This window comes from Panthera onca, chromosome D4 (genome assembly GCF_046562875.1).
Source record: "Panthera onca isolate mPanOnc1 chromosome D4, mPanOnc1 haplotype 2, whole genome shotgun sequence".
In the NCBI taxonomy this organism is placed as follows: domain Eukaryota; kingdom Metazoa; phylum Chordata; class Mammalia; order Carnivora; family Felidae; genus Panthera; species Panthera onca.
In genome coordinates, this window is record NC_138351.1 from 9,084,068 (window position 1) to 9,098,867 (window position 14,800).

A 14,800-nucleotide genomic window follows, 5' to 3' on the forward strand; every position below is an offset into this window, starting at 1 on the left:
CCTTCCCCTCCCCCATGGTCTTCTGTTAAGTTTTTCAGGATCCACATAAGAGTGAAAACATGGTATCTGTCCTTCTCTGTATGACTTACTTCACTTAGCCTCACACTCTCCAGTTCCATCCACGTTGCTACAAAAGACCATAGAGAAGGCCTCTTCAGGGAACAAGGTAAGGAGTCAGAGAGGCCACATCAGGAAGCAGGACCACAATGGGGGGTGGAGGGGGCAGGGAGACCCTGAGACCAGGGATTTCTTAGACCTGGCAGGGTTTGAGGGTCGGGACAGAGACCCCCGCGGGCCTCTAGGGAAGCTCATTCCTCTGAAGTCAGCCTGCTTAGTTAAGGACATCGCCTTCGTGGAATCCCAACGGATTTACAATCCTTGCTTCCTTCCTGCAATCCATTCCGCCAGATGGGGGGTCCCTGACCAAGGACACACAGAAGTTGGTTCCGAATGTGAAGAAAAGTTCCCCTGATGGCACATGGGTCTATGGCCGTGGGGGCCTCTGGTCAAAAAGAAAGAAAAAAAAAAAAAAAAGACGTCTTTCTTTTCTTAATTTCCTGCCGCGGACCAATTTCTCTTCGCACAAGACTAACGCGTGATGTGGCTCCCGGGGGTTTGGAGCCCCCCCACCCCCACCCCCCATCCCCCCATCCCCCCATCCCCCCATCCTTGGACGCCGGAGCCAACCGGCCAGGTTGGGTAGCTGCTGGGGCCAGGCGTCAACTTGAGGACGAGCGTCCCAGGCCCTCTCGACCCACAGCGAGGGCAACGGTCCATCCGGCAGAGCGAGCCTGCGACGCCAGGTGACCGGAGGGGACTGCGGTCGGTGGAGGCCAGTCAGGTGCCCGCGCGAGCGTCTCCCCCGCCGCCGTCCGCACTCGGGACGGCCGCTCCCCCGCGGGTGTGAGTGGCCCGGAACCCGGGCGAAGGCGCGGCCGGCAGAGGGCCCGGGCCCCGGCCGTTCCCAAACCCGCGCCCACGCCCGCAGAGCGGACCCAGCGAACAGCAGGTGTCACCCTTCTGCTTGCAAAGCCCCGGCGCCTCCAGGTGCCTCGCGCCCTCCGCCAACTTGCGGCTGGGAGCCGTGGCCGCGCGCACCTGCGCGGCGCCCGCGGGGCGGGGGTCGCCGCGTCCCCGCGCGCCCCCGGCGGGGGCGAGGGGCGGGGCGGGGCGGGGCGGGCGGGGCCCCGGGCGGCAGGTGCCGGCAGGAGCCCGCGGGCTGCCGGAGGTCGACGCTCGGCGGCGCGCGGAGGTGAGGAGGGCGGCCGGCGCTTGCAAGTCCCTCCCCTTCCCGCGGCCGTTTCCCGGGGCGCCGCCCGGGCTCGGGGCGGCGGCGCTCGCAGCATGGCCCGGGGCCCGGCGCGCCTGCAGTTCCGCGTGCAGCTGCGCTTCGTGACCGAGGAGCAGCTCTTCGGGGCGGGGCCGCTGTCGCCCCCCAGCCCGAAGTGCCTGCGGCTGGAGGTGCACCCGGCGGGGGAGGAGGCGGACGCGACGGTGACCGACGGTGAAGTACCCAGTCCCGCTCGGAAGTTGGGGCCGGGCGCGCGCGAGCGCGGCCGTGCGGGCGGCGGGGGCGTCCGCGCGTCCGCGGGGGTTGCGCGGCGCGGGCGAGTGAGGGGTGCGCTTCGCGGCTCCCCGTGGGGGCGGGGGGTGGGACGTGCCGGGAGGCTTCCGCCCACCCGGACCTGCCCGCGTTGCGTCTCTAGTGCGCTCAGAGAACTTGGAAGCCGTGGGCAGCCGGGCCCTGAGAACTTGGCCGTAACTTAGAGGTGTCCAGAGCGAGGTCCCGAGAAGAGAGGCGCGCGACGCACCCACCCAGGAGCAGAGCGGGACGGGAAACCCTGTCTCCTTTCTTCCAGGCCTGCTGGGCTCTCCTTCCCTCCCCGGCGGCGGGCCGCCCTCCAGCCGCACCTGCAGCCTGGTGCTGCCCGGGTTCTGACGCGCCGGGAGGGCTGTGCCGGGGGGGTGCACCGGTCCGGAGTGGCTGTCGCGGCCGGTGTGGGCTCTCTACTAGGTGTCTCCTTTTAGGTTCAAAACGCGACCTCTTCCACGACGTGCACGTTTTCCAGTCCCTAGGTTCCTGGAGCTGTGGGCTGGCGAATGCTTCTGGTCTTTCTAGGGTCCTGGACCTTTTTGAGCATCCGAGGAAACCCATAGAGCCTGGCCCCACAAAATGTGCGTAGGGAGCACCAAACTTTGCACAGAGATATGACGGGGTAACAAACATCTCCACGGCGCGGCTCGTATTAAACACCCCATCCTAGGAAGGGTGGGGAGCAGAGCCCCAGACAGCTGCAAGCCTCCAAAGACTCCTGGGGCTTCTTTCTTCCGACCCTAACTTCTAAGATTCTGAGTACAGTTGAAAATGCTCTGCTGTTGTGATGTGGTTCCGTTGATAAGAATTCCCACAAGTTCAAATAGCTCTCAGGTCTAGACGTGCTCGTCTGGGACAAAGCGAATCCAAGTTCACTGCTACATCTCCAAGGCCTTAGAACAGACTCAGGCACACAGTAGGCATTCGATAAATGCTTGTTGTGGTAGAAAAGAAAACCATCCGATGTGTTTTCTCCCTTTACTCTGGGCTGGAATGGAGAAGTCTGGGTCTTTAAAAAAAAGTATTAAATACTGTTTGACTGGTGTCTTAGTTTGAGTCTTGGCCCGGGATCAGAAGCCTTACTCAGCAACTCCTAGATTGCAGGAGGGAAAAGAAAGTAGCTTTCAGTGTTTCCCCTGGGAATTTTAAAACGCAAGGTGCCAGAAAAGTGTTCAGTTTGTCAATGATGGTATTTTTTTTAAATGTTGGTGGTTTTTCCTTTTGAGAGAGAGCATGAGAGAGCCCAGGGGAGGGGCAGAGAGAGAGAGAGAGAGAGAGAGAGAGAGAGAGAGAATCGTAAGCAGGTTCCATAGTCACCGTGGAGCCCCAATGTGGGGCTCCAGCTCACCAACCTTGAGATCATGACCTGAGCAGAAATCAAGAGTTGGACGCTTAACTGAGCGAGCCACCCAGGCACCCCAGTGATGGTAATTTTATTTAATCCGTAGCCATACACATGGAGAAACAAAGGACCAGGTTTGAGATTTAACCATTAGTCAGTGTCCTATGAATTCCTTTCCCACAGATACATGTTCAGAGAAGAAATATTGGAGGTTCGAGGTCATTGAACTCGTAGACTCCCCAACAAGTAACCCAGTGCCTGACCTGTAAGGACGAAGTTCCTTTACACAGAAGAATATGTTTTCCCTTAAAGCAGTAAATAGAGTCTAGAGGTGACCTCTGTGGTAGGGATTAGACCAGACTCATGGAAATAGAAGGAATAATTAAAGCTGAGGCAGGCAGGCAGTCATTGTGTGAATTTTTGAAAATTCCTTGGGAAAGATTCACTGACAAGGAAGCAGAGAACTCACGCTCTTAACAGCTTGAGTCCTAAAATGCAGTTGTTAAAGCTAGCTACTCTTTTTATGGAGAGTTTCTGGAGAGAAACTATTCTGGAGTTGTGTTTTTAGTAGCTCGTCTTACTGTATGGCCAACTAGACCACTGTGGGTGATGGCCAGGCAGAGCAGGTTGAGAAACAGATTCTAGTGTACTCTTTGAAGAAATGGTGTTGTATTCAAATAGCGGACCTTGAGTAGCAGAAGTCCGAATGGCGAGGCTTTCTCCCCGGGTGAAGTTTTTGGGATGGGTGCGAAGTCTTTAATGGATTTGAGGAATGGGTCTAAGCAATGTATCCTTAGAAAATGATACAGTTTCTTAGCTCACGTATGGAATTAGTTATTAAACAAGTAGGCTCTGGAGTAACTGTGCCTGGATTCAAATCCCGGTGATGTCTTTCACTAGCTGTGCTGCACTTAGGAGATGATTCACCCTGTGTAAGCGTCAGTTTCTTCATCTGTAAAGTAAGAATGGTCACACGCGTGTTACATCATTAAATAAAATAACATATATACCACGTATAATGCATGGCATGTATTAAGAGCTCAGTAAGTGTTCACCATTGTTATTAATATTTATATTCTGCCCCCCCCCCCCCCAAATAATAGTTTCCTTGGCTGTTCTGAAGATAGCCAGGCTGTATTTTTGTGAAGATGTTCCAAAGGAAACTCCATTAAGTCTAGTCGATAATAACTAGGAAAAACTGAACAATCTTTTAGAGTCCCAGTCTCAATAGCTTGTCATGTAAAAAAAAAAAGGAACAGAACAAGACAAACCAGTTTATTCTAATTTCAGGCCCTCCAAAACTGACAAATGATTTTATGAAGGGAACACACCAGGGGATCCAGCACTCCAGCTTATGAAATCTGAGAAGACAATCATTTATTCCTTTTTTTCTCAAACATATTTTTTTGAGACCCTCTTTCTACCGCGAGCCTTCCCAAGAGCATGCCTGGTTCATCCTTTTCTCCCCAGAGCCTTCCATAGTACCTGGTACCCACAAGCCATCAATAAGTGTTTGTTGAGGGAATTGGGGATCTAAATCAAGAATTTATTTTAGTGTTTATTTATTTTTGAGGCAGAGAGAGATAATGCGAGCGGGGGAGGGGCAGAGAGAGAGGGAGACACAGAATCCGAAGCAGGCTCCAGGCCTGGAGCTGGCAGTAACAGACCCCACAGTGGGCTTGAACTCACGAGCTGTGAGATCATGACCTGAGCCAGAGGTGGACACCCAACTGACAGAGCCACCCAGGTGCCCCTTAAATCAAGAATTTTTAAATTTTGTGGGGCGCCTGGGTGGCTCCGTTGGTTAAGCGACCGACTTTGGCTCAGGTCATGATCTCGCGATTCGTGAGTTTGAGCCCCGCGTCGGGCCCTGTGCTGACAGCTTGGAGCCTGGGGCCTGCTTCGGATTCTGTGTCTCCCTCTCTCTCTCTCTGTCCCTCCCCCTGCTCACTCTCTTTTCTCTCCCAAAAATAAATAAACACTAAAATTTTTTTTAAAACAAAATTCAGTGTATTGATAGGAAATTTGAAGCGTAGTGAGGTCAACGAATCTGGAGATGGTTGCCACTGGAAGGTTAGTTCCTCAGGGTTCCCAAGAGAAGGAAACATGCCACACCATGGTGGTGAGCACGTGGAGAAGCAGTAGGCGGGTCAGGGGGCAGGGGGAGTAAGGGGAGTTGTGGGTAAGAGCCTTCACTGTGGTTTCTGTGGGGGAAGAATGGGGGAGGCGGGGTAAGCAGGCTGAGGGTGGCTGCTTTGAATAATTTCAGCAGGCTGGGGGTGTAGGGTCTCTCCCGAGTTGCCGGGCACCTGGCCCTGGGTTGATTATCGTTGATGGTGGCCTGGAGTTGGAGTGTGAGAGCCCGCTATAGGGAGTGTTGGGGGTGTGGGCTCTGGATTGACCGGCTTGTGTTTGAAAAGTGTGTTTGCAGTGAGTTGTTGACTGTCTCCAGGAATTGGCTCATCTAGGAGGGGCGGTCTCCCTGGGGTCCCCAAGGTCCCAAATGTCAAAGCATCAGTATACAGGAATAAAAGACAGAGTTGGGGCACCTGGGTGGCTCAGTCCGTTGGGCATCCGACTTCGACTTGGGTCATTATCTCGCAGATCATGAGTTCAAGCCCCACATCTGGCTCTCTGCTCCCAGCGCGCAGCCCGCTTTGAATCCTCTGTCTCCCCCTCTGCCCTCCCCTGCTTGCGGATACTCTTTCTCTGTCTAAAATAAATTAAAAAAAAAAAAAAAAAAAAAGAAAGAGTTAATACAAGGGAGAATCAGAGCATACCGGAATCGGTTAGTATATAGGGTGGGGGTGGCCGCACAGAGGAAGGGCCTGTGGATAAGGTCTTGAGTTCGGGTGATGGGGGAAGAATATTATTTTCATCCCTCAAATGTGTTAAGGAACTGGAAAATGGAGAGGAACCACACAGTGGGTGGGGGATGGGCCTGCCTCCTCTCTACCCCTTCCCCAAGGTACGTTTCCTGATTGGTGGGGGGAGGGGGGGGCCCGGAGGACAAAGGAATTTAAGATGTGGGACTGTGTCACACAAAGGTTAATGGTAGACCAGGTCTCCAGGAGAGGAGACAGACGCTTTCTTCCTTGTTCGGTTTAGAGCTGTCTTTTAATTAATCTGGAAGAGTTAGGAAGATACATGAATAAGCCTCATAGGTAATCAAGTATAAAAAAGCAGTGATTTTCTTGTCTCCGAGGTATTTTAAAAGGACGCTACGTATCTTGTTCCCTTGCGGTTGCTCATCTCATTAGAGGGGGAAAAAAAGAACAGAGGAAAAGTCAGAGAAAAACATCCTTTGTATCACATGGGAGTATTAATCTCCCTTCATTAAATTCTGTGGTAGCAAGTGAGTAAGTTGGAGCCTATGACCAGGATCCTGAAGTCAGTCACCTACAAACGATAGAGGCATTCATTATTTTTCATTCAACAAACACTCATCGAACACGTGTTCTGCGCGAATCACTGGCTGAACAGTAAATGAGCTGGAGAAAGACCCATTTGTATGGAGCTAATATTTTAATTGGGGGAAGACAATAGCCAATGACAGAGTGAGGCAGTTGCAGAGCGAGATAAATGTTTTGAACCCAATGGGAAAGAGAAAAAAAAGAGACAAAGGAAGGGAGGGAGGCCAGTTCAAAGAGTAGTCAGGGAAGGTCTCTCTGAGGAAGGAACATTTGATGTCAGGCAGCAAGGATGAAAGCAGCCAGCTAAGCCAAGAACCGGAGGATGAGCACCCCAGGCAGAAGAAATGGCAGGTGGCAAGGCCCCGAGGCTGGAAGGAGCTGTGCTTGTGACCGGGTGGAGAGGGACGGGGAGCGGTATGAGTGAAACTTAGTGCTGCAATTATTCTTAGAGTATAACGAGCCATCTCGGACCCAGTGACTTAAAATAACTATTTGAGGGGCGCCTGGGTGGCGCAGTCGGTTAAGCGTCCGACTTCAGCCAGGTCACGATCTCTCGGTCCGTGAGTTCGAGCCCCGCGTCGGGCTCTGGGCTGATGGCTCGGAGCCTGGAGCCTGTTTCCGATTCTGTGTCTCCCTCTCTCTCTGCCCCTCCCCCGTTCATGCTCTGTCTCTCTCTGTCCCAAAAATAAATAAAAAACGTTGAAAAAAAAAATAACTATTTGATCACGTTTCCAGATTCTGTGCGTTAAGGGACCAGGCAGGGTTGGGCTGGGTGAGGCTTTTGCTCCTTGTGGCATCAACCGAGGCTGCCCTCTGGGACTCAGCTGGTGGCCAGCCTGGTCTGGGGGGGATGCAAGAAAGCTTCCTTTACCTGGGCTGATATCTGGGCTGGTGTGACAGTTAAGCTTTTGTGCCGGTTTGGGTGGGCTGCGGGCCCAGATATTTGGTCAGATATTACCTGGATGTTTAGGTGAGGGTGTTTTTGGATGAGACTAACATTTAAATTGGCGACTTTGAGTAAAGCAGATTGCACTCCCCTCCCCTGCCCCCCGAATGTGGGTGGGCCTCGTCCAATCAGTTGAAGGCCTTAACAGGACAAAGCCTGATCTTCCCCGAGCAAGAAGGAATTCTGCCAGCAGATGGCCTTTGGACTTGAACAGCAACACTGGCTCTTCCCCGGGTACTCACTCTGCCAGCCTACCCTGTGGATTTTAGATTTGCCCGATGTACCCACACACCCTATGGATACTGTTTCTCCAGAGAACCCTCATAAAATGGAGAGGATTCGGAGATTAGGACAGTCAGTGGGGAGCCTGCGTGTGGCTTGGCTCCCTCCCACATGAGCTTCTCCCACCACGGGCTTCTTCCATGGAGACGCATGGCTCCAAGAGAGAGTTTTCCCACAGACTAAGCAGCAGCCGCATTACTCTTGGTGACACGCACCTAGACATCAGTACGACATCACCTGTGTCGTACCATATTGATCACTGCAGGGATAAGGCTGCCCAGGCTCAAGGAGAGAGCGTGTAGACCCCACTTCTTTATGGCCAGAGTGGCACGGGATTATGTGTATAAACTGCGTTAGGGCGAGCCTGAGTGGCTCTTGGTTTCTGCTCAGGTCGCGATCTCATGGTTCATGAGATCGAGCCCCACATTGGGGCTGACAGTGCAGAGCCTGCTTGGGATTCTCTCTCTCTCTCTCTCTCTCTCTCTCTCTCTCTCTCTCTCTCTGTCTCTCTGTGTGTCTCTCTGTCCTCCCCCCCCCCCCCCGTTCATGCTCATTCTCTCTCTCTCTCAGAAATAAAAATACAACTTTAAAATTGCCAGTTAGACCAACCAGGTCATATGGGATGTAACACACAGACACTCTCTCACTCACTCGCTCGCTCACTCACTCACTCACTCACTCACTCATGGGGTTTGGGGCATGAAAACCTCCCTCTCCATCGCAATTACTGAAAAAGCTGGTTAGAGGGCATGGATTTTGATAGGTGCCACAGCGGACTCCCTAACTCTTCTCTCTTGAATTGAATTTGCTCCTCCTCACCTCCCCCTGCAAAAACAAACAAACAGCACACAAAACCCCTGTAAGCCTACCACTTGGTGAGCAGCCCAGAAAACACCATCTCAGCTGGTCATGAAGCGGGTGGGAGGGGGCTGGGATGGGTGGGCTCCTGTCCTTCTCCCGAAGGCTTGGAGAACCCTGAGGGGACAGGGGGTGCAGCGAGGCTAGAATCGCCCCTGGGGAGCAGCATTTCTGAGTGAGGCATGGGTAGCGCGTGTGCTGGGGTAGTTCTTCGTTGTGAGAGACATCACAGAGAGGTTAGCGTCCCTGGCCCCTTGGTGGTAGGTGCCAGCCACCCCCCCCCTCCGTTGTACCTGTTTCTGTGACAGTGAAGAAGAAGTTCATGTGTGCCAGCCGAATGCCCTTCACGTGGGCGCAGGAGGAAGGAAAAGTGCACAACTCTGGCCCCTGCTCACGCCCCGATAATCACAAACTCAAATACTCTGAACTTCTCCATCTAGACCACCAGAGAAACGCAGCGTGTACCTTTGGCATGGTAGTCCCTCTCCCCAACAGTAGACCCCTCCTGTTCACAGTCCGGTCCGACCGTGGTACCATTTAATCACGGCAACTATTCAGACATTATGGTTGGACCAAAGGGTTGTTAAAGGAATAGGAATCCTGCCGAGTAACTTCTTTCTTTTCTTGCTGTTTTTACCAAGAGCAACACTTGCATGATTTCGTTTTAGTTTTTCCCAGGAAGATATTTAATACAACTAAACGGGGATGCCCAGCTAGACCTGGTTTGGGGCTCCAGCCCTGTGGGCTGTTCGTCAGTGAAGAGAAAGCATTGCTTTCCTCTGTGAGGCAGTAGGGGTATCTCGAATGGATGCAAAATATAAAACCATCCAAAGCCCTTGTGTGTTTGAGTCTAACGTCACTGAAGGGAAAATGAATGAAAAGACTCCTTTTCCTGGCGGAATACGGACTCTTTATGATTCCTTTCTTCCTCCACTTTGAATAATTGTACTGAGTTGTGGTCTGTATTGAGTACCCATGAATAAACCAGTTTAAAGACAGGCACTCCACGGATTAAGACTTAGAGTCCATGCCACATGGAAGAGAAAACAGACATGGGCATCTTGTGAGTCAATAGACAGCACAGCCGTCCCTTAATTTGACGAGTTAGCACTTGAAACGAAGAGGTTTATCTAGGCAAGAAGTTCTCCTCCCAGGATCATCCCCCCCAAATAAGTTAGACCAACCAGGTCATATGGGTCAACTAGGTCAACTAGGTCATCCCCTAGTGCTTGGGAGACCTCCCCACAACCCTCAATTCTCTCTCCCCTGCAGCTGGGTTTTCACAGTGAACATTTGCAGATAAAAGCTGAGGGGTTAGATTTTCCCAGCATTTAGTCCTTGAATGTTTCACTCAGAGGAATGACTTTGCATTCTTGAGCAAGGTCTTTTTTTTTCCGGGTCTGAGAGATTGCTGGGTATCCTTAATCACTCTCCAATTGTATTTACCTCCATTCAGCTAAGCTACTCCTTCGTGGTAGGTGCTAGACATGTTATGTCTAGACTCACTGTGAGCTGGAGGGAAAAATAATATTGACCTGATTTTATTGGTTCATTGTGTCCCAGGTGTATCGTCCTCAAAACCTGACTCTGTCCCCCTTTCCGTGATACTGTCTTGTGTTTAATCACCCAGTCTTTAGCCTGGGGCGAGGTTGGACTTGTAGCCACAAACCCAAAGTCAGATTAGGCCACGGAATTAGAAAACACTGTTTGCTCATGGTTTGCAGCAACTAGATTTATCAGTGAGTTTAGAAACCCGAGTAAGAGAGTCGCGTGGCTGATGATACGCCTCTTGGCATATTTCAGGCAGAATTAAGGTTTTCTAAACTCTGGACCAGTCATCTAAATAGAATTGTGTGACCTTCCTTTGTTAATTGCTTCTCACCATTTTAACCCCTGTGTTACAAGGAGGGTGGCGAGGTGGTTGGATTAACCAGATCAGATTTCCCCACGTTTTAGCTTCATGACCTTGGGTTTAGTGAACCTGCCAGAAGCTCACTTTGTTTTCTCTTGTAGAAGCTGAGATCATTTTTACCTCATAAGGTTATGTTGGGGGGGTGGGGTGGGGAGAAACAGAATAATGAAATGTGAAAGACAATACAGTGACTTCCATTTATTTTTGAAGGAAGTAGGGTCAAAACGATCCAATAAAAATAACGCAGAGATACTCAGCAAGCAGTCGTAAAGCAAAGTTACCACCTCTCTGGGGCGTACTTAACGTTCTAGAACCATTTGCAAAGCGGTTTCTGTGGGATTCTGTCCATGGTGGACTTCGCACAGGACTCTTTGGGAAAAATATATTTTGTGATTCTAGCCACTTTCACCCTGTGGCTCTCTGTCACACCAGTCTGTCTCTCTACTGAGGGATCATTTCTCGGGGCCTTTTTAGGTACTGTTCCATTTGCCTACAATGCTTTTCCTACTCCACATCTCCACTCCAGCCTTTTTGTATATTTGGGTCCTTCTCGTTCTTTACTTCAAAGCTTGGAAATCCTTTTCAGAGAAAGGACCTCTCATGGCCCTCCGTGCCCACCGCCATTTGTCTAAGCCCTCTGCTTTCGTGGCGACGATCACAACTTGGAATGAGAAGTGAAAGAATTTTACGACCTACTGTTGGTTAAAATCGAAGCTGGAAACGCAGGCCGCAGGTTGCAAGAGGATTTAATGAGAAACCTTGAGAGGCAAGGAAGAGGTTGACCCAAATGCTTCTGCGAGCATGAGCGACAAGGTCGAAGTGTGTTTTCCAATTAGGAGCCATGAAGGCATGGAGAACGGTGAGTGAGTACTAGCCGGGTCAGGAGAAGGCTCTGTCTCAGTCAGAGTTATGCACGTTCTGAATCTTGTCATCATGAAACAGAGTTCCTGGTCAGTGTATTTACTAAGAAGGGCAAAAAGGTCTCCAGTCATATTTCGTTTTTAACCGTAGAAAGGCCATGGTTATCTGCTGGGAAATAGAAGTCAACCTTGAGGCGATTAAGACTGCTGAAAAGCTTGTTTAACATGTTTGTTGTGGGAAATTGTATTTACTTGCTATATGTTTATGTTAGAAAATTGCATTCTTTAGCATGTTTGTTGTGGAAAATTGAGTTTATTCGCCTTGTTGTGTTGTACGCGGCAGCACCATGATGAATAGCTTACTAACTTCCTTCAGTAACTCTAGCTGTACCTGTGAGAGGAATTCGTTTCATTTATTGATTCGTGCAGTTCATATTTATTGCATACCCACGGTGAGCCAGACACCGTTCAGGGCAAATAGCAGTGTATCAGTTACCTGTTGCCGGGTAACAAATAACCAGAGACTTAGTGGCTTAACACGACACGCATTGATTGCCTCCTCATTTCTGTGGTCAGGAGTCTGGGCAAGGCTTCGGAATCGTCTGCGTTAGGGTCTCAGAACCTGCAGTCAGTGCTCCGGCCAGTGCTGAGATTTCAATATAAAAACTTGACCGGGAAGGGATCCTCTTGTGTGGTTGTTGGCTGAGTCCGGTTTTTTAAGCGCTTTCCACTGTAGGCCTTGGCTTCTTACTGCCCATTTGCTGGAGGTTACCTCCAGTTCAGTGGTACCTGGGCCTACACAATGTGGCCCTATGTCCTCAACGCCAGCAAGGGAGGAAGGGGTCTGATAACAAGATGGAAGTCTCGGTCAAATGTAACTTAATCATGGAAGCCACACCCGTGACCTTCGCCATCGTCTGTTGGTTAGTCCCTAGGCCAGTCCACACTTGACGAGAGGGGATTACATGATGGCACGATCATGCCCTCCCGGGAGGCAGGGATCATTGAGGGCCATCTTGGAGTCTGCCGGCCATGTGGAATGAACAAAAAGAGGTCACCACTTTCACAGAGCATGCATTCTAGTACCATTTGGAAAGGATCAGGGACGTTGCGCTGGACTTCTTGCAGTCTTGGCTGAGAAAAACATAGTTGGAGTTCTAACATGAATTGGTAAACATCACGTAAAGAATCCTTCTTCTTTAAATTAGTTATCAAGTACAGTCCTGCCCTGAATCTCCCAGGGAGTCTGCAGCTAAATCGCAGAACAAAAGAATGTATCTAAAAGTATACAACATCTCCTAGCAGAGTTGCACTGATCGATAGAACCAAAAATCAGCTCCACTGTGCCTCTGGCTTCTAGGTCCTTTGCTCTGCTTTGGAGAGCTGGATGGAAGAGGCCCCTGTCTAGGACCAAGACAAATCCCGTGGTGGTAACTCGTGTTTAGTTTTTAGTCAGGGTTACTTCATCATGACCTCATTGCTTTTTGTGGAGGGCTTAGCTAGCTATTCTTCTTTGTGGGGAAGAGATCCATTGAAGGTAAGTTTGTGCTTAGGTTCAGACCCTGAAGCATTTTCAGGTTGCTCACGGGACACAGTGCGACGTTGTTTCAAACGCGAGAAATTACAGTGGCCGTTGTATGGAGTGAACCAGGAGGCCGGTGCAGTATGGGAAAGGAGAAATGGATAAGGAAGGGAGGAAGGAGGGAAGGGAAGAAAGGAGGAAGAGGTAGGGAGAAAGGAAGAAGGGAAGGAGGGAGGAAGGGAAGAGGGCAGAAGGGAGGGAGGGAGAAAGGGAGGAAGGATAGAAGGAAGGGAGGTAGGGAGAAAGGGCGGGAGGAGGGGAGGAGGGCAGAAGGGAGGGAAGGACAAAGGGAGGAAGAGGGAGGGAGGAAGGAAGGAAGGAAGGAAGGAAGGAAGGAAGCTAAGCCCTCACTGTGTATTTATTGCATCTGAGGTGATAAATGAGGGCTACACTCTACGGATCTCGCTGTTTTCTGTGGCAGTCACGTTGTATGACTTAAAGTCATAATCTAAAACCTGTTTCACAAACCTTGACATTTACCCAGTCATGGGTTTAGAATTCATATTTTATTTTATTTTATTTTATTTTATTTTATTTTATTTTATTTTATTTTATTTTATTTTATTTTTTTAATGTTTATTTTAGTTTTGAGAGCGAGAAAGAAGAACGTGAGCAGGGGAGGGGCAGAGAGAGAGAGGGAGACACAGAATCCGAAGCAGGCTCCAGGCTCTGAGCTGTCAGCACAGAGCCTAATGCAGGGCTTGAACCCGCGAATCATGAAATCATGACCTGAGCCCAAGTCAGGCGCTTAGACGGCTGAGCCACACAGGTGGCCCTAGAATTTGTATTTTAAAAGACTTGGAGATAGACTCTGGACAGGCTTGAGAGAGCAGCTCTGCCTTGGATCGCAGGTATCAGAAAATCCGAGATGAATGAAAATCCATAAATCGGAACAGGGAAGAGGAAGGTGGGTCTGAATGGTGTTCACTGCTCTTCACTCACCCGCGTGCGGCTAACAGCTGCCCACATCCCAAGGTGAGTATTGCAGGTTAATGTGAGATGCTACGTGCAGAATAAGAGCATGTTCGGGAAAGCCTCTGACGTTCAGAGGAAAGGACAGACCTGAGATATAAGCCCAGGCACTGGGCTGGAGTCTCAGCCCTCATAGCGCTTCACTGTGCTTGGAGAACAAATGCTCTGTCATTGCTTCATGCATTTCCGTTGGATGAAGCTTCTTTTTTCCTTCCAGGGACGCTCTTTCCCGATTTCGTATTTTTTCTTCCTCCGAGAATTGTTTCTTTTAATCTACAGATTCTACAGATGACAAACCCCTCAGGGTATGAATGCTGTTTCCTTAGGTTTTTAGAATATCAGATCAGAAGAGCACAGAACATGTCGGCTATAGGCAATGAATATTAATTTCCTAATCCATAGAATAATAACAGCTTTAGAAGAGCCTGTGGTTCAGAGACGTGGAATCAACGTATAGGCTCAGCCAGCTCCTGCATATAAAAGAGCCAGCCTGGAGCTCAGCCCCCCACTGTCCACCTCAGCTCTCTCTCCTGGTCTCCTGGCAGAATATTTAGAATGTGCTTTCTTAGCCAACTTGTATGATTTTTTTCTCCTGCCTCACAGAAATAGTTGTGATTTTTCTGTCTCTCTCTTTCTTTCCATATAGCATTTGATTCTTTGATATTCCACTTAGACTGGGAGTACATTATCTGGCGATAACGCATTTCAGCATTACCTGTGTCTTTGCATTTCCCCATATTACTTTTTAAAAATATTTATCTATTTTGACAGAGAGAGAGTGAGCACAGGTGGCAGAGGGGCAGAGGGAGAGGGAGAGAGAGAATCCTCAGCAGGCTCCCTGTTGTTGCACTGTGCCCGATGTGGGGCTGAATCCCACGAACTGTGAGATCGTGACCTGAGCTGAGATCAGGAGTTGGATGCGTAAGCAGGTGCCCTGCATTCCCCCATATTCTGACGTGGCCCTTTACTGTCAGGGTCTTGGGGTCAGGGCTTATGTCTTAACCATTTCTCTATTTCTAGGGAGATATACAGTAGCCCC

General features: G+C 50.3%; 1 protein-coding gene across 1 annotated transcript in view; it reads left to right on the forward strand.

Moving 5' to 3' along the window:
- The first annotated feature begins 1,258 nt into the window (after positions 1 to 1,258).
- Positions 1,259 to 14,800, forward strand: part of LOC132663674 (histone-arginine methyltransferase CARM1-like) — a 237,549-nt gene continuing 224,007 nt past the window's right edge. The window contains exon 1 of the mRNA XM_060610154.3: positions 1,259 to 1,504. Within this exon, the coding sequence (XP_060466137.1) occupies positions 1,345 to 1,504 (160 nt within the window). The 5' untranslated portion in view covers positions 1,259 to 1,344. The remainder of the gene's footprint in view (positions 1,505 to 14,800) is intronic.